Source organism: Ascaphus truei, chromosome 14 (assembly GCF_040206685.1).
Source record: "Ascaphus truei isolate aAscTru1 chromosome 14, aAscTru1.hap1, whole genome shotgun sequence".
NCBI lineage: Eukaryota > Metazoa > Chordata > Amphibia > Anura > Ascaphidae > Ascaphus > Ascaphus truei.
This window is the reverse complement of record NC_134496.1, coordinates 23,689,895-23,714,305: the sequence shown is the minus strand read 5'-3', so window position 1 is coordinate 23,714,305 and position 24,411 is coordinate 23,689,895. Positions and strand designations below refer to the sequence as shown.

At 40.9% G+C, this 24,411-nt stretch overlaps 1 protein-coding gene across 10 annotated transcripts in view; it reads left to right on the top strand.

The window, feature by feature from the left end:
• The window catches only part of DOCK10 (dedicator of cytokinesis 10), a 238,988-nt gene that overhangs the window by 178,884 nt on the left and 35,693 nt on the right, over positions 1-24,411 (top strand). For 9 of the 10 annotated variants that reach the window (XM_075570118.1, XM_075570119.1, XM_075570112.1 and 6 more), the window contains exons 31-43: positions 2,818-2,862; positions 3,711-3,886; positions 4,477-4,593; positions 7,788-7,899; positions 8,970-9,091; positions 11,015-11,129; positions 11,712-11,778; positions 14,152-14,199; positions 15,302-15,400; positions 17,961-18,085; positions 20,646-20,758; positions 21,368-21,502; positions 22,975-23,157. In XM_075570118.1, coding sequence (XP_075426233.1) covers positions 2,818-2,862; positions 3,711-3,886; positions 4,477-4,593; positions 7,788-7,899; positions 8,970-9,091; positions 11,015-11,129; positions 11,712-11,778; positions 14,152-14,199; positions 15,302-15,400; positions 17,961-18,085; positions 20,646-20,758; positions 21,368-21,502; positions 22,975-23,157 — 1,457 coding nt within the window. The remainder of the gene's footprint in view (positions 1-2,817; positions 2,863-3,710; positions 3,887-4,476; positions 4,594-7,787; positions 7,900-8,969; positions 9,092-11,014; positions 11,130-11,711; positions 11,779-14,151; positions 14,200-15,301; positions 15,401-17,960; positions 18,086-20,645; positions 20,759-21,367; positions 21,503-22,974; positions 23,158-24,411) is intronic. The other variant, XM_075570116.1, reaches the window with a different exon arrangement.

Here is a 24,411-nt window from a genome sequence, read left to right as displayed (position 1 = left end):
TTCAGGGAATAAAGGGATGTATGTGGGAAGGCACTGAGCTACCTCGGGGGGGGGGGGGGAGGATAGGAATAAATACAGTAATAGTCTTCAAAAATACCCACACGCTACGGCGCCAATTCAGAGTTGGTTAATGACAAAGGAGTAATAGCACAAACTCATTCAGTGGGTGCAAATGACTGGTTTACAACCTGTCAAAAACAATTTAGGGTTGGATCCAAATAGGCGCAAAAGACAGTTGGCTTGGGGGTCAACAATATAACGACCGGAGACTCATCTTCCTAATGTATTTAAATGAGCTCAACATCGGCGTTCACACATTACATGTTAGAGCTTATTCAGGCTGATCTAGAGGCTAAAATGCACATTAAAACCATGTAAAGCCACCCCCTTCAAAATGATTAAAATGCTCGGTGCAGAGCTTCCCTCTGCTAAACTCAGTTGTTGCAGACTGAGGGCCTTAGCTCAAACGTCACGATTTTAAGGGCGTGTGCTGATGCAATTAAGCGTAAAGAGAAACGCCGATGGCTAATCTAAGACCTCATTATTATATTTCTGGACCAGTTGCTATCAACTCTGTTGCGCCCAACTCTAAACGGGCTCCTAATTCCGGAAAAGGCGATTGCGCAGCGCTAAACATTTAACACCATCGCTATTTTTCCGATAACTGCTACCCTCGAAACTGGACTCTATGTACAGATGTCGCAGACATTACCACTCCTGACAGCGCATTGTAGCGGGAAACACACAACGCGCCAATACGTGAAGGAGCAGCGGGCAAAAAAGTGTCAGGGCTAATGCGTTATTGTAATAACATCTGCTACGTCTGTATGTCATTTGGTGGAAAGGGCAACATAGGAGAGAAAGTATGGTCTAATATCAAGTTATGTTAGATGAGCAGACTAATGTAGACTCGATAGTATGTATCTGCTGTATATTTGGTGTGTAATATTGGTAATCAGCAGACTGATATGGGCCAAGTTCACTTAAGGGTGCTAAGCATGAAATGAATGGGTGTTAAGGTGTGCTAAGGCATAGCACAATTTAGTCAATTAGGGCCTATAATTGCAACCTAATCTGTCTTGCATCATTTGAAACCAGCCACACACGGCTGGCGTCAGCTTAATGCATTCACCCAGACCGACCCCTATACTCCACCTGTGCCTCACCTTCTATTTTCCACTCCTTCAATGTCTGCATAACCACCCGTAGATAATTAAGTTTCCATTGAGTCCGTCATTGTCAGTTTGCCTTAACTAAACATGTCCAAAAGGAACTTTCAACGAGTAACTTGACTCCCTTACATAAGAAAGAATAGCTTGTTGAGCGATGACCATTTCATTAAAGTTTAATTATGTCAGTCAGCCATTCTGAATTTGAACTGATTTTTGAAATAACAATAGTTATTAACATGAATCGTGTAACCAATTATGCTATAAAAAAAAAATTCTAAATTAAATAAAAAGTGTGGGTGACTGACCAGCAATTACATGGCAACAAAGAAATGACCCTGCAAACGTGTATTACAATAATACTAGTAGGTATGAAGGGTCGCAGGCAGCCCCCCCAGCCCCATTTCAGCGGCCTTGCGATGCCCCCCAATCATACACATCCCCACTTCTTCTCTAGCACCCACCTTTCTCATCCCCACCTCCAATCCAACACAATCCCCCGCACTCGTCCCTCCCCACTTCTGGCTGGTAGGGGCGCTGCTTACACCAGATGCCAGGCCCCGCAGCAGGAGAGAGAGGCCCGCTGCAGGGGAGGAGAGCTTGGGCCCGGCCGGAGATGGAAGTTGAGCCCTGTCAGAGGTGTCTGGTCCGGGACAGTTGTCTCTGTTCTCCCCCACTGTCTGCGGCCCTGTATGTATGAATGTCTTTATTTATATAGCCAGGGCTGGTGCAAGGGTATTCTGTACACTAGGCGAACCTTCAGCCCTACACTCAGCTTCACCACTGAATGTTCGATGTTTTATTTTATACGCTATTGTCCCCTTCTTTCTCGCCCCCCCCCTCCTTATCCTCTCTCTCTCCCCTCCTCATCCTCTCTCTCTCTCCCCTCCTCATCCTCTTTCTCCCACTTCTCCTTATCCTCTCTCCCCCTCATCTTCATGCTCTCTCCCCCTCACCCTCTCTCTCTATCACCTCCCTCCTCATCCTCTCACCCCCCTCCTCATCCTCTCTCATCCTCTCTCACCCCCCCACCCCATCCCCTCTTCCTCTCACCCCTCTTCTCTCACCCTGCCTGGCTTTGGTGGAGGAGGACCGCGGGAGTTGAGCAGGGTGGCGGCAGTGGCAGAGGAGGGAGGTGGGAGGACGTTGGACGGGAGATGGCATAGGAGTTGGACGGCGGGAGCAGATCAGGGCGGGGAGCAGCGCGCTGTAGCAGTGACAGACACCTGAAGTCAGTGAAGTCTTCCAGGTCGGACCGCTGCCACCCTGCGCCTCTCTGGTGGTCCCTGCTCGGGTTTCGAAGTCCTCCTCTCCCACCACCCGCCTCTGCTGCTCTGCACCCACCGTCGTCCTCTTCCGCCGCCGCTCCCCAAAATTTGCCGCCTAGGTCGCGTGGTTGCACCGGCCCTGTATATAGCACCCACAACTGTACTTAGTGCTTTACAAGAGAGACAATACAGTCCAGGAAATGATAGTACAATAAGTGCAACAAATAAGGTCAGACCACAGAAAAGGAAATCCCGGCCCGGAGAGCTTACAATCTAATATCATTTTGTACTGGAATGAATTAATGCTGATTATTCTCCTCTCCTATCCAGCCTGTTACCTAAATACTCTCTCCATTTTTCCATTTATGAATCAAATGAAGACACAATTACACCGTCAGATTCCACTAACGCCTGTCATGCATCAGGTAAGTGCTATTTGTTTCTTGTTTATGTAACAATGCAGTATTGTGCGTATATCTTTATTTATATAGTACTACCTATGTACATAGCGCGTCACAGCAGTAATACATGTGACATATTAATAATCTAACACATAATGGGAATAATGCTTGAGAAATAAAAGTAACATTAGGAAAAAGTAGTCACTGCCCCGAAGAGCTTACAATCTAAGTATTATCTTATACACAGACAATGGACATCGGTGTTGATGGTTGCATTTACTTGGACAACACCATGAAAAGGTGGTAGATTAGAATGAAACAAATGTTCTTAGAAATGAAACAGATAAAAGCAGCTTCAAGAAATGTGTGAATTTGCAGATCTAGCCAGTTTTACTTTACCCGGGGAACGCCACAAGAAACCCAAGCACGGCATTCCCTGGCAGCCGGGGAAAAAGCTGCCACCTGCGCACGTCTCCCGCCTTCCCCAGAGCTGCCCTGGCTGTGGGGAAGGTAAGTCCGGCTTCATTTGTACATGAAGGATTCACCCATCTCCTCTATCAGTCATTTGTAATCATTCCCCAAATTGCTTATTGACTTGAGATGTGCTAATTGGATGACAAGCACATTCATACACTGAGAAACGCAACATGACTTTTAATTCAACAAAAAAGACCATTGTATAGTGCTATGTAAGTGACGCTATACTACGCCCCTGCGAGATCTGGAAAAATATTATTTATATGATGGTATGTTATTTCACTATTATGCATAACATCAGTCAGTGAACCAACAAACATTTCACATATTAACAATGTCCTTTTTAATGGTAAGTAAACGTTTCAAGTTGTTTATTTGGTCTACTTTTCATCAAGATATGCCGGAGTACACCTTAACCGATGACTTCTGCCGGAAACATTTCCTGATTGGAATACTCATTAGGGAGATCGGCTTTGCACTGCAGGAAGACCAGGACATTCGACACGTTGCTCTGGCCGCATTGCGAAACCTAATGTCCAAACATTCCATGGATGCCAGATATGCAGAAAAGGTAATTGTATATGTGCTACTGGAGCAGTGCTAAAAGCACAAGCCGTATAGCTGAGTATAGACCAGGGGCGGCCAACTCTTGTCCTCAAGGGCCATCAACAGGTCAGGTTTTCAGGATATCCCTGCTTCAGCACAGGCGGCTCAATCAGTGGCTCAGTCAACTGCAGTTGAGTTGACTAAAGGAAGCAGAACAGGACTACTGTTGTAGAGCCCATTAGTGGACACATACTGTACTCCTCTCCAAGGTCCTTTGGGTTTCATTCCTCTTGCCTCAATCAGTAAGGGTGATATAAACTCCTGCCACATGTACAGTGTAACCTCTAAGGTATGGGGGGTGCACAACACCAGGTCTCAGGGGCCACCAACAGGTCAGGTTTTAAGGATATGCTTCAGCACAGGTGGCACAATCAGTGGCTCAGTTGACAACCCCTGCTACAGACCATTGAGGTCAAATGTGCTGAAGGTCACAGTGGCACTTTAGGAGGGTTTGAGAATCAACTTGTAACTAATTCTAACATTTTAAGAAAATGTATTTAACATCGATTTGTTTGATATACTTCTTCAAACACTACCTTTTATTTTTTATTTTAGGGAAAGCAAGCTCAGATAGCCCTCCTATACTTGCCTCTGTATGGCCTGCTGTTAGACAATATGCCTCGGATACTCATGAAGGAGTGTTTCCCATTCACAATGAACACATCCAATCAGGTTTGTGTAGAAAATAACTGTGCACGGATAAAATCGTCTATGATTCAGCATTTTCCCCAGAACTATAATAATAACTTTATTTCATATAGCTCTTTTCTCCCAATGGGAGTCAGCGCGTCACAATTACAGTATAGCGCGCGGTACGCAGCATATAGGAATGTTACACACACAGTCCCTGCCTAGAGGAGCTCACAATGTACTTTTTCTCTGCTTGTTCATTCTGTAGTTATCCTTCACTTTCCCAAATTAAAATCCTCTGGATTTCCCTTGACAATGTTTTGTTCAATAATGTGGTGAAAGTGAGATCATACTAGGAGCAGAGAGAAGCATGGCTCCCTTATTGTCACTATCCTGGAACTTGTAAGGTTTTTTTTCTCTATTCTGAAGCTCCTAGCCCTCCTCAGTGTAAGATTGCAACAATGTAACTTTCCTTGTTGACTTCTCAGCCAGTTGCCTTGGCAACTCCCCTTTTTTCCCAGTAAGTTGGACTGCCCTTCCTCCCCCTGCTAGTTGGCATAGTCCTTGATTTATTTCTTGTTTGTCCAGGTTAACATGTTTCCTTTTAGATCCAGCAGCCATCTTGGGGCAGTCACCACACCCACTCCTCTGGTGAAAGCTATTGTAATTTACCTATCCCTCATACTAAGCTATCCCCTTTACCTAGCATTATCCACATGCATCGTAGCTCCCTTTCCCCTCCATCGCTCCAATCCCCCAGTGTTTTCTCTGAGTACATTTCCACTTTTTATTTGTATTGTTGTTGCCCAAAATAAACACTTCAGCAAATAAGAAGGTTCCCTTGCTTGGTATATAGGAATGAGTTGAACTGCCTGCCCCATCTCACTTGCCACAATGAGCTTGGGACAGAACAGTCACACACACGCACACACAGTATGTTTTTTCTTACAAACTTAAAATTCTATTTTTTTTTTCCAAAGAAAAGTTGATTTATTTTAGAAAGTCTCTCCCCCATGTTTCTTTCCTACTGTGTGAATATTACTTAACTCTATTGAAAATACAGTCCAGAAGGGTATAGCCCTAATGTTTAATATATGTGTAGCTATTCTTAATTAGACACAGTACAATGGCACCTTATTCCCAATATACTTTAGCCAATGCTATCACAAAACACAAACCCAACAAATCCAGTGTGTCTTTTATTCCATCTCTGAGTTGACTGCTTGGCTTTCAGGATTTACGGGCATAGTATATCAATCACTGATTGATTGATATGGAACAGTGCCAAAATATTATCAGCATTTGCCAATACAATAAGAGGAGAATGAGACATACAGATGTAGCCACCTTCACTTGTGTTTCTCCCGGCATCGCTGAGGGTGGTCCATTACTTCCACATGGGGCACCCACAGTAAGGATTCCCCTCGGCCAGGTGAAGTCGTGGCTGGAATTCTGTGACCTTTTCCATCAGAAACCAATGTACTTACAGTATTCAACGTTTCAGTGAGACATTTTTCAAGATCCTCTTTAAGGGAGTACCTGCCCTACACTCTGCATGTATATACATTATGTATATATATATATATATATATATATATATATATATATATATATATATATATATATATATAATGTATATATATATATATATATATATATATATATATATATATATATAATGTATATATATATATATATACATGTAGAGGTATCAGTACCGTGTTAGCCGAGCTTCAATAATCAAAAAATAAATAGATGATACCGTTCTGTGGCTAACGAAATGCTTTTATTTGTGCGAGCTTTCGAGATACACTGATCTCTTCTTCCGGCGATGTTACAATGAATGAAGCAAGGATAACTTGAAAACAGTGTCTCTTGGAATGTTATCTGTGCTTCTCCTTCCCCCGGTGTGGATGTGTTTTATGGCTAGAGGTGTCAAAGGGTAACTGAAAGCAAGTGAAGAAAGAGTGTGTATGTGTATCAGTGTGAATAAAAATGAATGGAGAGCCCACAGTATAAACAGTGCTCTACACAAGGTGTGTGTGGAGTGAGAGGGATATAAATGGTGTGGGTGGGTGTGGAAATGTGAGAGTTTGTAGCACAACTAAAAGTGTGTGTGGATACTATGTGGTCCCTATTGGTGTATATGGATGGAAAAATAAGGAGTATTAGTATGTGTGAGAGACAGCTGTGTGTGCATACATATAGCACAGTATGTACAGACATGGCCTTTAGCGCCATATATATATATATATAGTCTTGGTGTTTTGATAGTTTTTTAAATATAGTTGAGTACCATTTCTGTCCAACAATGGTAATTTCTTTTTGCAATATGTCCCACTGCCATGATGTCTTCGGTTTTTGTTTGCTTTCAAATCCATTCATTCTTTTTTTCCGTCGGGTAATACCCAACATGCATCTCTCCATACTGCTTTGAGTTGTCTGAAGCGTTTATATATATATATATATATATATATATAAATATATATATATATATATATATATATATATATATAAATATATATATATATATATATATATATATACCCTTTGTATCCCCCTGAGGAAGGTCCCATTCTGTAGGACCGAAACGTTGAGTTTCTGGATGTATTTTTGCTATCACTAATACACTTTGATTTTCAACATTGAGTGCTGTCTCTTGTTTACCAATCCTTGGAACGGTAACGTATAACTACATTCTCTATATGGGACGTGCACCTGTGGCTTACCAGCACCTATTGGAGTGCCAACTGCCTTATCTGACTATATATATATCATACAATACCAGCAAAGATAAGCACTCAGAAGGTATAAGCAGCTATAAACTGTATTAAAGAAACTTGCACATATATCTAACGTTTCGGTCCGCTGAACAGGACCTTCCTCAGGTGGGCACACCCCTGAGAAAGGTCCTGTTCAGCGGACCAAAACTTGGATATATGTGCAAGTTTCTTTAATACAGTTTATAGCTGCTTATACCTTCTGAGTGCTGTTGTCTCCTTACCTTTGCTGGTAATGTATGCTTTATTATTTTTTATGACATAAGCACCAGGTCATTATATCACTACAGGAGTGCCAGATATTCATGATTTGTATGTGTATATATATATATATATATATATATATATATATATATATATATATATATATATATGTATGTATGTATGTATGTATGTATGTATGTATGTATGTATGTATGTATGTATATATATATTGTTGTTGTGTTTTTTTTGCAGGGCTCTCGAGATGATTTGAGCACAGCTGCAGCATCTCAAAGTCAGTTAGCCATGAAACATGCACATTCTGCAGATACCTCATTTTCCAAAGATGTTCTGAACTCTATAGCAGGTACTGAAGGAATCTTAATGTACAATAGCCATCGAACATTCTCATACAGAGGTGGCCAACTGCAGTCCTCAAGGGCCAGCAACAGGTCAGGTTTTAAAGGATATCCCTGCTTCAGCACAGGTGGCTCAGTCAATGACTGAGCCACTAATTGAGCCACCTGTGCTGAAGCAGGGATATCCATACAAGCTGACCTGTTGCTGGCCCTTGAGGACTGGAGTTGGCCGCCCCGTTCTAATATGAAGAGGATGCTTTGACTCCCAAGCCAGCTCATTACTTCCAAGCAAACTAATAAAAATAATCAAATTATAAGTCACTGATATTATTAACTAGCAGGAAAGTAACAATTCATTTTACTAAAGGAGGGAAGGGAAACTAATTCATTTACACTAATAGTTTAAGAATGGTAACCTATATGTCTGGTAAATTACATCAGGATATTCATAAGCAAACTAATATAAGCTTATTGTTGCCTGCAAAGTTTAACGCGCATGAATAAAACGCCAGATACTGTAACATTCAAAAGTTCTTGGTATTTTCTGAGTGCTCATTTGCATGTCATTACCCAGAATCCCTGGCTGCAGCGGAAACACTGTATGCTAAGAGATAATGGGGAAAGGCAGGCTGCAGACCTGTCTGAGACATGTGAATGTGCTCACAAGTGGTATTTTTATTTGGTATTTCATTATAATTATATACACACAACACCAGCTGTCAGGTTTTCAATAATGCATGAACTTAACTTGTTTTTCAAATTCACTGTGACGCGTTTGCAATGACGCGTTTGCAGGTGACGCGTTTGCAATTATGTGTTTGCAGATGTTCTTGTTTGCAGTGACGCGTTTGCAGTGACGCGTTTACAATGATGCGTTTGCAGTGATGTGTTTGCAGTGACGCGTTTGCAGATGTTCTCATTTGCAATGATGCGTTTGCAGATGTTCTCATTTGCAATGACGCGGATGCAATGACGCGTTTGCAGATGTTCTCATTTGCAATAACGCGGATGCAATGATGCGTTTGCAGATGTTCTCGTTTGCACGCCGCCTTCTTATCTTTTGACTTTCTTTTTGCAGCCTTTTCATCAATTGCCATAACTGCCGGAAACAACGCTGACTCAAGGGCCTCCCTAGCTAGTCTGGAATCTATTCCTAGTACAAATGAGAAGAACAGCGAGAAAACTGAGAACTGTGAAAAGGTACACATCTTACACAAAGGAACGCGTCTCAGCACTGCCAGACTGTGCATTATTCTTTGTGTTTCATCTGAAAGAATTGCAAGTACATGTAATTAAAGGAACATGTCTTACAGAATATGTATTATTCTTTCTGATTAAACATAATGTTTCATGATTTCCTGTGCAATTATTTTGTATGGTTTCTATAGAGATGCCAATGGGAGAGAGAAACACAATCACCTGTCTCTGTCCCATTAGGGATGGGTGATCCAGTCCAAATCTGTGTCCTGATATTTCCTGGATTTTTTTTTAGACCAAATCCGTTCTCCCCACCAAAATCCATCTGTGGGTCGTAAGAAATCTGTGCGGACTAATCCAAATCCGCCATTGGATGCAATCTGGGCAGATTTTTCTTTCTTTGTTTCAAACATTTTTATTGTGTTTTTCATCATAATACAAATAATAATACGGTTAATAAAGCAATAGTAAGCAACAATACAAGGGTGTACAGGAGAGCACAGAGATCCAATAGTGCTTATTAAAAAAATATATATAACATGGTATACTATGACTAATATTGGGGATACATTGCATTGTATTTCAACTGATTGTGGAAATATAAGAAAAGGAAAATAATAGGAAACTATTCCACCATTTCACCACACCGGCCAGCACCCATCCACTCCGGCCCATAGCTGTACCCTCCTCCAATCTGTTAAGAGGGTCTTCCTGGTACCCTGAGTTCCATATAACTGCTTGATTATATCCTTCTAATTGGGTCAACTCAACCCTCTATCCAGGGGTCCGGGGGTCTGTAAAATCTATCAATGGATTGCCTAAGAAAAGCAGTGAGTTTCTCCATCAACGCCTTCTCATTTATCCTTTTCTCCACCATTTGTCTGGATGGGGGTGATTTTTCCTTGCTGGCGGCCATACTTACACACCTGGCTGCCGTTAGGATAAACGAGATTAGTCGTTTTAGGGAGTGACACGCGTCTTCAGCTGGTTTAGTTAATAAATAGCTTAATGGATTTATGGAGATTTTTTAAGAATCCGATCCGCCGATTCCACAGTCCGAGGCCGGATGGTTAGACATCCACACACAGATTAATCCGCAGAGAGAAAGAGAGAGAGAGAGAGAGATATTCCCACGGAATTCATCCGTGTCCGGATTTTTAACAATCCGCCAATGGATTTCGGATTGCTCTCTAAAATCAAATGTGAAAGAATCTGCAACTGCGATAAGATTGATCCGTGGAGATCCGCGGACCAAAGGAACCGGCCGATCCAAGACGGATAAAAATCCACAAAAAAAAAATGCCCATCACTACCCATTACCCGGCATTTACATAAAAGAGACCCCCTTTAGGGTCATCGTTATTCCATAAGACGCCTTCCATGCCGGTAGACACTTTGCAGCTGGAGATGGGCGAATTTGTTGAAAGTCAATTCACAGTTTTTTTTTGTTTTTTTTCTAATTTCTGGAAAAATTCCCAAAAAATCGTTAATGGGTTTGAATATTTGTTAAAAAAAAAAAAATGTTTGTGTGAATTCACTTCAACAGGGTGTAAATGGCCGGGCGTCCTAAACTGTTGTCTTACGGAGGAGCGTGACTTGGCCCAGACCATTACTTTACAATGATACATATTTTTAATGAATATACTGTATGCAGCTCAACCCCCTTATAACGCTGTGCTTGGGGTCCAAAGAATCACATCGCGCTATAAGCGGATCGCGTTAGAAATAATGTACAATTGTATGCATTGTACAATAAAGTATTTAAGATACCAATAATCGTGTTGTAAAGTATCCATGAACACAAAAATTGGGAGCCACGCATGCATCGCGTTATAAGCGGATTCGCGTTGTAACGGATCGCGCTATAACGGGGTTGAGCTGTATGTAGCTTTTGGTAGCGTGATGTTTTGTGTTTTCTTCTAACAGATTACAAGACCTTTGTCCCTCATTGGATCGACTCTTCGCTTTGACAAGCTTGACCAGGCTGAAACCAAAAGTCTGCTAATGTGCTTCCTGCATATTATGAAAATGATATCAGAGGGTAAGCTACTGGGTACTGCCTGTTGGAATGAATTTCTATTACTAGGACAGGGGCGGCTAACTCCAGTCCTCGTGGGGCACCAACAGGTCAGGTTTTATGACTATCCCTGATTCAGCACAGATGGGATAGTCAGAATTACTTTTTTCTGAAATCCTGAGCCACCTGTGGTGAAGCAGGGATATCCCTAATACGTGGCCTGTTAGTGGCCTTTGAGGACTGGATTTGGCCACCCCTGCCCTAGGACATAGCTACACAAACTGTGTATCAAAAATAGAAATAAGCAAATGTGTCAAAATTAGTTTCACTGGGGTTTTTCCCCCAAATTTTTTCAAATATTTCAAAGCAACTTTTAGGGTCAAAACTTTGAATGAAATTGTCCAATTTTGCTGTATCCGCCGTTCCTTATTTTCAATTATTTTTCTTCACATTTTAGCACTTTTGTGCATATGAGAATAAAAAATAAAAAGACATTGGAACCAGTTATTTGCAAACGGTGATTTTACGAATACGCGGCGTTCTCTCTGCAAATTCAAACTTTGGTGACAAATGGGCCCGTCAGTAATCACACACTTCTTTTTACAGATACGTTGGTTTCCTACTGGCAAAGGGCTCCGAACACGGAGATATATGACTTTTTCAGCATTCTGGAGTAAGTTGATGCTACGTAAAGGTGTGATCGAAAGTGTCCAAAGTCACAGCTAGCAACAGATCTCACGGGAACTCGAGCGATATATACAATATGCAAAAGCTTTATTCAGGACATACTGAAGAATACAAAAAAACAAAAATCTTCCCACGCGTTTCACGGCAAGCGGCACTATTTCTTGCTACGGAAAGTGTTGAAATGTTAACAAAAGTAAAGAGTTAATTCAGAGGTTCTAAACTCCAGTCCTCAAGAACGCCCAACAGGTCCGGTTTTCAGGATTTCCTGCTTTAGCACAGGTGGCTCAATCAGTGGATCGGTTGAAGAGCCTGCTTCAGCACCGTTGGCTCAATCAGTAGCTCAGTCGAAGCCACCTGTGCCTGAAAACTTGACCTGTTGAGGGTCTTGACAACTGGAGTTGAGATAATGACATCCAACTTTCAGTCCTATACATTGCAATGGGGTTTTAAAACCATCTGTAATATACAGTTTACATACAGTATATAAAACAGCTGTACAGATACATAAATGTTTAATGAAGATTTTTTTATATACAACATGATATAAAAATGCAATCCATTTCTGTGAAAATATTTCTTGTAATTAAGAGAATTAGACCCTTTGCAGATAGGGAAACACTTTAATGGGCCAATCTGGTGTTGGTCCGTTAACAAGTTTAAGAGAACAAATTGTTACCAAATAATTCACCAGGAAGGGTGAATAACACATGATATCATTTTTTTGGATCTGTCAGCAGGTCTCCTCATGTCTTACTATAATAGGGATTATGTTTAGGGTGTCTTTATATATCTCTATGGGGAGGGCATTTCATTGTAGGTGCACAGAAATGGGCAGGACATAGACAGTGGGGTGCTCGTTAGGCGTGTCTGCGACATCATGGGGTACAGACACTCCGGGGGACCCCATGACAATGGTTACATCATAATGTTCCTGCACAGTTTTCTAGGGGAGATCGCGTTCGGGAAGGCGAAACACGATTTCTGAGGAAATGCCACGGAAGGAGGACAACCCCTCCCCTCTGTCATTTGTGACAGAGCGATCACGAGTGCTGGATGAACCGTGGCACTCTGGTACTCAAAGGGGGTAAACTGCAATAGTGGCAATCATGGCACTATCGGGTGGCCTGCTTACTATTGGCTCGGTTTGTCTTAGCATATACTGTATGTACTCCTTTGTCATGCAATGTTATGGTCCTCCCTCCAACATGTACTGGGCTGCTGAAAACATTGGTGCCATACAACGAAAAGATAATAATAATAATAATAATAATGACTAACCCCCGGTATGCTAAAAGTGGGGTATATTTTGAATGTTATTTGGAAATGGTAGCAGTGTCACTTGGGTTCGCCATAACTCAATTACATATAGACTGGAGATATATTTCAGGATCAGCCCTGTAGAGCAGGACAAATCCAGTCCTCAAGGGCCACAGGTGGCTCAGTCAGGTTGCTCAAGTCTTTGACTAAGCCACCTGTGCTGAAGCAGGGATATCCTTAAAACTTGACCTGTTGGTGACCCTTGATGACTGGAGTTGGCCACTCCTGCGGTATTTTATTTTGATCAATCTCAAATAATCTGAATATCATCTGCAATGCAGAGTTTTTGGAGTTTCAGGTACCTGCACCACAGAGTTTACAATCTAATTCCTCATTGTTGTGCCATGTGGAGATAATGGGACTGGCTGAACCAGACTTACCTAGCAGTGACAATACCAGATATCTTTGATGGTGTTTAAGTATGAGACAAAGTACAATGAATGTATTTATTATAACTAACATTTACGTACAGTACATTTGTAAGAATGAAGCATTGATGTTGTAGTTAACTACAGGTGTAACCAACGTTATTGCAACCCATGGCGTGCTGCCGTGGGACATACACAACGCAAAAGGGAACGAAGCGCCCATTGTTTTTGCATCAGCAGCGAGCTAGAATAGGCGAGGCCTTCTCACCATTTAACCCACAGGTTGCAAGAACATTGGCTCCATCTGTAATTAACCATGGTGAGCGGTAGACAACTTAACACTTTTGGAGCCTCAGGCGACTGCATTGCATTGCAGGTTCGTCTTGTAGCAGAAAGCATACGTTGGCTCCAAATTACAGATGTAGCCAGACTTACTTTCCCCAGAGCCGCGAGAAGAGAAACAAAACACTGCAACTCCGGGACAGTAAAACCCTTGGCGTCTTGCAGGGGTCCGTTCTGCCATATGCCCCCCCCCCACCCCTCACCCCACAGAGAAGGGTCCAGACTGGGATCCCCCAGAACACTGAGTCTGGCTACATCTGTAGGTACGATAGGGTGAAATTTGCTTTATACATGTTTATAATACTTGAATAAAATAGAATTCTGTTTTTCAGAGTCTGCCTCCAACACTTCAGGTATTTTGGAAAACGATATATAATAAGGTGTGTTAAATCTAATCACTTTGAAAGCCTTTCCGGAAATATATAGAGATTTTCGCCCGACTTTTAAATGGAGTCATGCACTATGTGAAAGTATACTTAGTTTACAATGAATGTATAAATAGCACCAGCATTATATCAACTGAGTAGGTGAGAGGCACAGACAGTAACAAATCAAGTAATGGTCCATATTTACTAAGCGATGCTAGTCCAGCTTCCAGCACTGGAAAAAAATCTTACGGGCCATTCACTGGAGTGAGCTTGGTGTGTCCAATCAGTAAGGGGACAAGTCCGATGGAATAGCAGCACTTGGTAATTACTTGTATGGGCCAAAGTCCTTAAGAATGTGTGATGTATAATTAATAATAGAAAAAACAGCAAGCATTAAACTGAGCAACAATATAAGCAATAGTTTCACATTGTCTATATTGTGGTTATCTAACATAGATCCCAAAAAGGAACCAGAAAGTTGATAACGTGACAATGTTGATGGTTTCAGTATAAACAGTTCGACTTATTTGATGTGTTGCCAGATTTAACCGATATAAGGCTCTTTCAATAATTATTTTTGAGTGATACATCTATTGTTGTTTTGTCACCAGTTTTGGAGCCAAAAAGCTTTGATACCGAAGGTTTTAGTTAAAAGCCCCAGCAGTCACCCGCTGCAAAACTGGGCCAATAATGATTTCTAAAGTTAAAATATGTGAAGAATCAATGGAATTGTTCCTCTTGCCATATTGTTGCTGGGTTTTGCACCCAAAAATCTAAAATAAATGGCCTTTGCTAATTATTCATGTGTGTTATCATTTTGAGTGAGAGCATGAGGTGATTTTATTCTGGCAATTGTACCATCATCATGATAAGCCTCTCCTAAAAAACAGAGGTGTGCTTACCAAATGATTTTTTTAATAGCGTTCTTTTTATTTGATTGGGTGATTTAAGTTTATTTCTCTTTTTACTTACATGAATTATTAAACGATATCATTTAACAGCAGGCAATATTATCTGCTTCGTGAGTTGTGAGAGGACATTAGGCGCATGCAGGATTATGTGTGGCAATTACATTAAAAAACCATCGTTAATAATCTGAATTTTACCTTAACAGGAAAATAACAACCGCTTTCAAACTGGCACAAGCCTCGCAGAACAATGGGACACTAAAAGGTTCCAATTCATCGTCACAAGCGGGTCTTCTAACCCAATGGTATTGTCTCCAAACCTTTTCTTTATTTGAATGTTACATATAATGAACCGTACGAATGTATCGTTTTAATTTTATAGCGCCAACAATGAACGCAGGGCTGTACAACATCACAATACAAGGTCAATCAATTACAAATAATATGGATAAGTGCATCAGGTACAGTAAACATAAGGAGACCCTGTCCCAGAGAGCTTACAATCTAAGTGATATGTTGGGAGGGTTACAGACACATGCGCAGTAAAACGGCATTGTTATAAATGCAGACGGGAGGTGAAGTGTATCTGGAGGTCGTAGCAGAGGTGTAAACCGTTTAATGAGAGGGGGATTTTCAGCTGGAATTGAATGGGGAAAGTGAAAGTTTTTGATGAATGTTGAGTGGAAGAGCGTTCCATAGGTAGGGATCACATATACAGACTTATTCAATGAAGTCTCTTAACGCAGAGTCTGCACTGCCGCTTGGAAGCTTCCACTGACTTGAATAAAAGTTTACGTGCAGTATTTATATTATTAATTATTGCCAAATCACCACTATCACACTTTATTGAATAAGCCCCATAATTCCTAATTAGACAGTTGGGTCCTTGGCAAAGCACCATATAGTACTAAAGAAGGCTTGAGGTTTTTTGTCGCCTTTTTCACCCACCAGAGCTTAAAGTGTGTGTGTATATCAATACATATTATATATACTGTATGGATAGATACAAAGCTATATATATATATATATATATATATATATATATATATATATATATATATATATATTCATCAAAATAGGATTTTTTTCTGTATATTTTTATATATATTAAAATATACAGAAAACAAAATCCTATTTTGATGAATAAACAAATAATTGTTCCGTACTGTATCTTTAATGACTAGTGTAGGAGTAGCCCAGCAACCTTTTGCAGAACAAATCGGATTATTTATTTATTTACATTTACAATATGTTTGATTGAGAAATATACATGGAGATATCAATCGCATTTTCATTCAAAGAAAAAAAAAAAAAAAAACCTCTAGCGATGAAAGAGTTAACCTCGTGGCCTTGCGTTGCTTGGTAATGTCGTGCTGGTCCACCTGGCAGTGGACGGGTTAATCTCTGTGTACATTTTTTCCCACAACGCGTTTTGGGTTTTTTGTTTCTGAACACCTGCTTGCAGAGTTCCATTCTCACATTGTAAAGCATGCTGTTGGCCTTTGGCCAGGACTATGATATAAAGAGAGACTCTGTTTCCAAGAAAAACCACAAACGTATTTGCACAGCTGCGATATCCATAAACTCTTGAGGTTTCATGGTAATGAGAACAGTAGCTCGCTACCCAGAGATGCTATCTTAGTAGTCAGTGCTGTATTTTAGACATGAAATAGAATTTAGATGCAAAGCATGAAGCGAGGTTGGACCAATTTAAAAGAATTGAGGGGATAGATGTACAGTATATAGCGCAGGGGTGGGCAACTTCAGTCCTCAAGGACCACCAACAGGTCAGGTTTCAGGATATCCCTGCTTCAGCACAGGTGGCCCAATCCAGTGCCTGCTTCAACATAGATGGCTCAATCCGTCCCAGCTTCAGCACAGGTGGCACAACAGTCCCTGCTTCAGCACAGGTGGCTCAATTAGTCACTGCTTCAGCACAGGTGATGAACTCTTTGACTGAGCCACTGATTGAGCCACGTGCTAAAGCAGGGATATCCTAACCTGACCTGTTGGTGGCCCTTGAGAACTGGAGTTGCCCACCCCTGATATAGCGTGACTGTTGACTATGTGCTCAAAATAGTGAGAAACTAAACATTTTGGGTTTTATGCTTTCTTATAGATGGGATCAACTTACTGCAAAATAATATTTGTGTCGCGTGGTTGATTATTGAAGGATGTTTATTACATCATGAAGTCCTTAAAGCAGCAAATCCCAAGCCATAGATCTTCCCCCCCCCCCCCCCCCCCCCACACTTCTTTTTGTTACAGGATTGAAGCAAGGGGTCTCCGGAGCTGATCGCCATTAATTTCAGCCCGGGGACCCCCTACATCCAGAGATACTTACCTCCGTAGGGTGTGACAGTATCTGTGCAGCCTGGGAGCCTGTGTGCCTAATAAAATGGTGGCACTTAAATGTCCCACGACACGCCGGCCAATAGGAAGCCGTGATGTCATCCCTTACAGCTTCCTATTGGCCTGCGTGACCTGGGCATTTAAACTCCAGAGATACTGGCAAGACCCTACGGAGGTAAGTTTCTCTGGAAGCAGGGGGTCCCTAGAGCTGAAATTAACACGGTTCAGCTCCGGAGACCCCCTGCCTAAATCTTAGAACAACAAAAAAAGATAAGAAAGATGCAGTGCAAGGTTTTCTGCTGCTTTAAAGATATGGAAATGCACTAAATGTGACACAACGCTGTGTGCTCATTTGCATGCCATTACCCAGAATCCCCGGCGGCAGAGGAATGCTGAGAGATAATGGGGAAAGGTAGGGTTGCTTTGATGTTGTGCAGCTGGGAGTCTGTGATACACATGCCGTAGTGTTTGAGTGTTGGTAACTGGTAATGGAGTGTTGTCTTCCTTTCCAAGGATGCATTCTACACATGATGGCCACAAGCATCCGAGGTCTCAAACTCTGCCCATAATCCGGGGCAAAAATGCTCTTTCCAACCCCAAACTGCTGCAAATGATAGAACTCACAAGTTCAATAGCAAGTGAGTATGAATCTGCTGGTATTTCATTGTCAAGTACAGTATAGTATATCAAGTGTGCATTACCCATACTGTACATACATTCCAGCATTTCTAAAGTATAACAACTCTGTGGTTGTGGAAACCTGCATACCCTGGTAGCATTGAAGGATGGTGTGTGTGTGTGTGTGTGTGTGTGTGTGTGTGTGTGTGTGTGTGTGTGTGTGTGTGTGTGTGTGTGTGTGTGTGTGTGTGTGTGTGTGTGTGTGTGTAATTTTTATTTTATTTTTTAAACTAGGCACTCACAGTTAACATAATTACACAGTAATTACATTGTAGATGATGTTTAAAAAATACATAAGTCCATCAAGTCCAACCTATGCTACATTTAAACGACAGATACTTTATCATATATTTGTACTTACAGTACACTATATTGATCCAGGTTACCTGAAGCAACGTAAATAAAGGTCCTGGAATAGGACTGAAACTTTGACTACTGTATGTAGTTAATTAATATCTGTACTTTGTTTTCAGTGACCCGTGCAGACCTACTTTAGTTTATCTTAGATTAATCCTCATTTGCTCCATTTGTACCCAGGCAAGTTGTAAACAGTTACTTGAATGCTGCTCTCTGTATGTGATATATATACTATATAAATTTTGTGATTTTGCAAACTAGAGTGCAAACTAGAGTGCTTTTTGTTCAGGGCTCTTTTTCTCTCTTGCAATATATATATATATTAGAAAAGAAAAAAGAGAGAGAGCGCACGCCCCATAGCATAATACAGTACATTTATTGGGAAAGGGGATGGGGGGGGGAGGGGTAGAAAATCCACTCACAAGGGTAGGTTAAAATCAAGCATTGTGTGAAATATATCACCGCCAACTCTGGTCACTCAGCCTCCAGACCCTGCAGTCCAAATCTCACTTGAAGCTACTGGTAAATTTTCTCTGGTGCATGAGTAGAAAGGCTCCTTAAAATCAATGATGCAGTCTTTGAGTTTTAGGAAAATCTCCAATCTCTGCTGGCCGCAATGTGTATCAGCGCTCGATACGGCCTGTCATGCGTTGCGTGATGACGTAGTTCCGTTCCCTAACGCGTTTCGTCATGTGTTGTGACTTTTTCGAGCGTTGATACACATTGCGGCCAGCAGAGATGGGAGATTTTCCTAAAACTCAAAGACTGCATCATTGATTTTAAGGAGCCTTTCTACTCATGCATCAGAGAAAATCTACCAGCAGCTTCAAGTGAGATTTGGACTGCAGGGTCTGGAGGCTGAGTGACCAGAGTTGGCGGTGATATATTTCAACACTGCTTGATTTTAACCTACCCTTGTGAGTGGATTTTCTAACCCTCCCCCCCCCCCCCCATCCCCTTTCCCAATAAATGTACTGAATTATGCTATGGGGTGTGCGCTCTCTCTCTTTTTTCTTTTCTAATAGGTATCATCTGGATGTGGTTCATACTATTTGAGAGCTGCCGGAGATCCCCTCATACCAGGACAATTTTTTCCTATTTAAGGATTTTCACTGAAGGACTGTTTTTTTTATCAATTTTTCTTTTTGCTTGTATTTTATGTTATCACATGTTTTTGGAGTGTTGTCCTAAATTGTTTTTCACGAAATAGGAGCACATAATATATGTTATATATATTTATTTTAAATTGTAGTATACACATTTATAATTTTTAGGGATTTTGCCTATTTAGAAATATTCATTTAAATTATCATTAATAATATTTTTACACTATTTGAACACTTCTTATTTGGCGCTACTTCACTCCCTTTTCTTTTTCATATATATATATATATATATATATATATATATATATATATATAGTTCAGTGAGTTAAGTGAGTTATACTATATATATATATATATATATATATATATATATATATATATATATATATATATATATATATATATATATATATATATATATTGTTCAGTGACTTTTTCACTTATGGCAATAAACACAATGGAGATGATGTCCCTCAGCAGTTTACATGTAAAATTGATGTGGGTTTCATCAGCCTGAGATGTGGATTATTGAAACCAAATCCGACTGAAACTGCCATTGACTTGAATGTCCGTTGCCGCCGGATCGGGGTACGATGCCTCCATATTGGCCTCATGAATCCCATCCTTGGATCCATATTTGCTCAGATGTGTCAGCTGTCAATTTGGGGATTGTCATTAGGAGGAGGTAAGGAGAAGTATTGGAAAGTATTACAGCATTATACAGTAATAACGCGTTAGTTTTGTATTCCTTACTAATGTGTTAGATTTTGTATACGTGAGCATTGTTTTTTCATCTGTTACTAGAATACCAACAAAACCACCGATTTAGGAAACTCCCTTATATTTAACACCAATGGTACCGTGAGCGTCAAAAGCAAATGTTCCTTTAACATTTAGAAGAATACTGCAGTATAAAGTCTTGCTTTTGTTTGAAACAGACTGGATACCATAAAACTGAACATAACACATTCTCTAGTGTTCAGTTAGGTCATAAAGGATATAGATGGATCTTCAAATGCTTTTAGTAAACCACATACTGCGCTTCTATTGTTTGCAGGTGGATCCAATGAAACGGACATTGTCCATCATGTTGATATAGAGGCTAACATCGCCACAGAAGTCTGCATAACTGTTCTAGACCTGTTGTGTCTCTTCAATCAGAGCCAGCAGGTAACTTCCATTGGGGTGATCCCCGTGCGCTGCATCCCGCGCGCTGTACTGTACTTGTGATGCGCTTTGCGTCCTGTTGGGAGAAAAACGCTACATATTAAAAAAAGTTGTTATTATGTTAACCCCTTTACACTTTGGGGGAAGTCTTGGTCTCCCACCACTGTCAGTGAGCTGATCTTCCCTTTATATTATCCCTGTAACACAAATATCAGCGTGCGTTTATAACAGGAATATTACCAGAACGCCGGCACGCCTGTATTGCAAGATTGTAATAGTCCAGGCTTGGGCAACTCCAGTCCTCAAGGGCCACCAACAGGTCACGTTGTCTGGATATCTCTGCTTCAGCACAGGTGGCTCAATCAGTCTCTGCTTCAGCACTGGTGGCTCTATCAGTCCCTGCTCCAGCACAGGGCTCAATCAGTGGTAGCCACCTGTACTGAAGCAGGGATATCCTTAAAACCTGACCTGTTGGTTGCCCTTGAGGACTGGAGTTGCGCACCCCTGTAATAATCCATAGTAAATTGCATCAGCGATGTTTCCAATCACTTGATGGCGCTAATTCATTTGATCGTGCTTAACTGACCTTGTATATATTTTTTTCATTCCCAGAAATTACAGCCCTCTGACAGCCAGAATGTTTTGATGAAAAAGGTGTTTGACACCCACTTGCTGTTTCTGCAAATCAACCAGTCGGCCGCAGCTCTACGTCACGTCTTTGCTGCTTTACGAATGTTTGTATGCAAGGTACTAACCCATGTAATACTATCCCAGTCCCTGAATAATGTGCCAAATGTATTGTCATTGTTATTACCCCACAGGCACCCAAATAGGAAGGTTAAATGAAAGGGCCGTTTAGTCTAATTTCTATGCAAGTTCAAAACCCTTCTTAAAGTTATTTTAGGGCAGGGGGTTCTCAACTCCAGTCCTGGAGACCCCCCCAACAGGTCAAGTTTTCAGGATATATCCCAGCTTCAGCACAGGGGGCTCAATCAGTGGCTCAGCCAAAGACGAGGGGCTGATTGAGCCACCTTTGCTGAAGCAGTGACTGATTGAGCCACCTGTGCTGAAGCTGGGCAATTCTCAAAACCTGACCTGTTGGGGGGTGCGGAGGTCCTTGAGGCCTGGAGTTTAGAACCCTGCTCTCGGGAATACCAGCCTGATACACTGCAGATTGTTTGAAGCTGGGAAGAACCAGGTGAGTCATTAAAGCTGCAGTTCAGTTTTTTTTTTTTTTTTTTAATTTATTTTTTTACTTCAATAGTTTCATGTGTGCAATCTCTAATTACCTAAAGAACTGTATAGCTGCAGGTCAATTCGTTCTCCATGTATTGATAGGCAAAATTTGGTGACATAATTAGAGCTGGCATATGTTTTTATTTGCTTCTGTCAGTCAGTGGAAGCTCATGAATATTCATGAGCACTCCTGCACTGACATGTGCTAGAGGGAGGGCAGGGCTGACAAAGGGGCGTGCCAGGGCTTGTGACAGGACATGAAGGGGCTGTGCCTTAGCAAATGGCTGTTAAAATAGAATACAAGAAAATTGGTCTTTCAACGTTGTTTTTTTTAAAAACAGAAAATGCTAAAAGTATTTTTTCTTACTACAGAACTGATTTATTAAAAAAAAACACACATGCAGGATATTGACTGAACTGCAGCTTTAAGCTGCCATAGTGCAGATCGCAAAGTGATATCGGAAAAACTGGCGTGGCCTTGACTGGCTGTTTTCTGTTATCTCGCTTCAATAGCCTCTCTCACAGCTTAATGGATTCGGGACTTCTTTCATCTCTGTCTCCATTAGGGTCTGCGGATATGGCAACACGTTTATCTGTTTCCAACATGTCTAGGTGCAATTGGCATTTTAACAGGTTTTTGAGTAATGTTGATATTATGTTAAAATAATGAATCCATTTATAACATCTGCTATATTTATTACTTAATTGTATCAAAGTCATTGATACTATTCTGTTGCCAGTGTTTTATTGTCTTAAGGATGGAAAATTTATTGATAAACAGCTAGTAATAGGCCCACTAAATGATAGACATTATCATATGATTGATAATGATCTCACTTGAGCTCACAAATAGGGTTGGCACTTTTAGTGAGTTACTACACATGGCGTAAAAGTAGTAGTTAGTAAAGGGGAATAAAAGCTTGATGATTTCCTGCCATTGAGTCTTTAGATTGAACTTAACCTGCATATTGTCTCCTCTTCAGTTCCCTACTGCATTCTTTCAAGGGCAAGCCGACCTCTGTGGGTCATTCTGCTATGAAGTCCTCAAATGCTGCAACCATCGTTCACGCTCAACTCAAACTGAGGCCTCCGCTCTTCTCTATTTCTTCATGAGGAAGAACTTTGAGTATAACAAACAAAAGTCAATTGTGAGATCCCATCTGCAGGTAAAGCAATATCATTTTTACTTGAAAGCAGACGCATTTCTTGTTGCCTGATTATTTTCATTGATCTAGAGCAGCGGTGGCCAACTTCAGTCTTCAAGGACCACCAACAGGTCAGGTTTAAGGATATCTCTGCTTCAGTCAATGACTGTGCCGAAGCTGGAATATCCCGAAAACCTGACCTGTTGGTGGCTCTTGACCACTGGAGTTGGACACCCATGATCTTGTCAAAAAACAAATCTAACTAAAACCTCAACAAAGCGCTAGACCTAAATTTTGCAATAAAAATAAAAATATTACAAACTATGATAATGAATAGTGAATAACAAACTATGATGTATTAATCCAAGAGTGCTACCAAAAATAAACCCCCCAATCACCCAACTAAGGATAATTGGACTGGGTAAAGCAGCCCAGGGGATAACAGTTACAAGTTGTCTCCTACAACTAGTTAAATAGAAACATACAATTACAAAAAGACATCCCCGGTGCTAGTACCTTACAAACGCAATGATTACTGTACTATTTGATGAAAATAGTCCACCACAAATGTCCACAAATAAGTGTCAATTTGAAATGCTGCCAATCCTGGGTCTTTGCTGGTTAAAGATCCTCTTATTCGGAAAGGTCAATCCTAGTGTGAAGCATACAAGAAACAAACTTCATAGTGTAGTATGTAATTGTCAACCAAAAAGATGCTTAATAGACTGTAAAAATGCCTCCTTACAAGATACACCTGTATCTGACTCAGCTGATAGAAGCTGTGCTTTAGCCCACGTCTCTCACCGCTCCACATGAACTTGTGCTGAACATTTGGTAACAAGTATTCAAAATATATAAAAGTATCTAAAATAGCATATTTTTTATAGACTTATTGTGAAGGCAAGTCATGTGTTATCACCAAACCACGTCACACAAGGCATGCGGGAAAAAGAAAAGGATTACCCAGCAGAGCAAGATTAGTGTTGAGCTGTTAAAGCTGTACAACATATCCCATTATGTTATATCTATACACAGTCAAAAATAGCATTTAGCACTTCTTCCAATTACTACTGGGCTCCACTAGGGATCCAAAGCCATGTTTAATCAATCAAGATAATATGTAAATGACCCTTAAGTTACCTGAAGGAGGTTGAGGGTTTACATTTTAGGAAGGTACCAATTCTCCAAGCAACACAAAAGACGAGGATCGGGTTCTGCCCGGCGTCTGGTTGGGTCAAAGTTACAGTATCGGGCGAGCTACTCTGAGCCACCAGC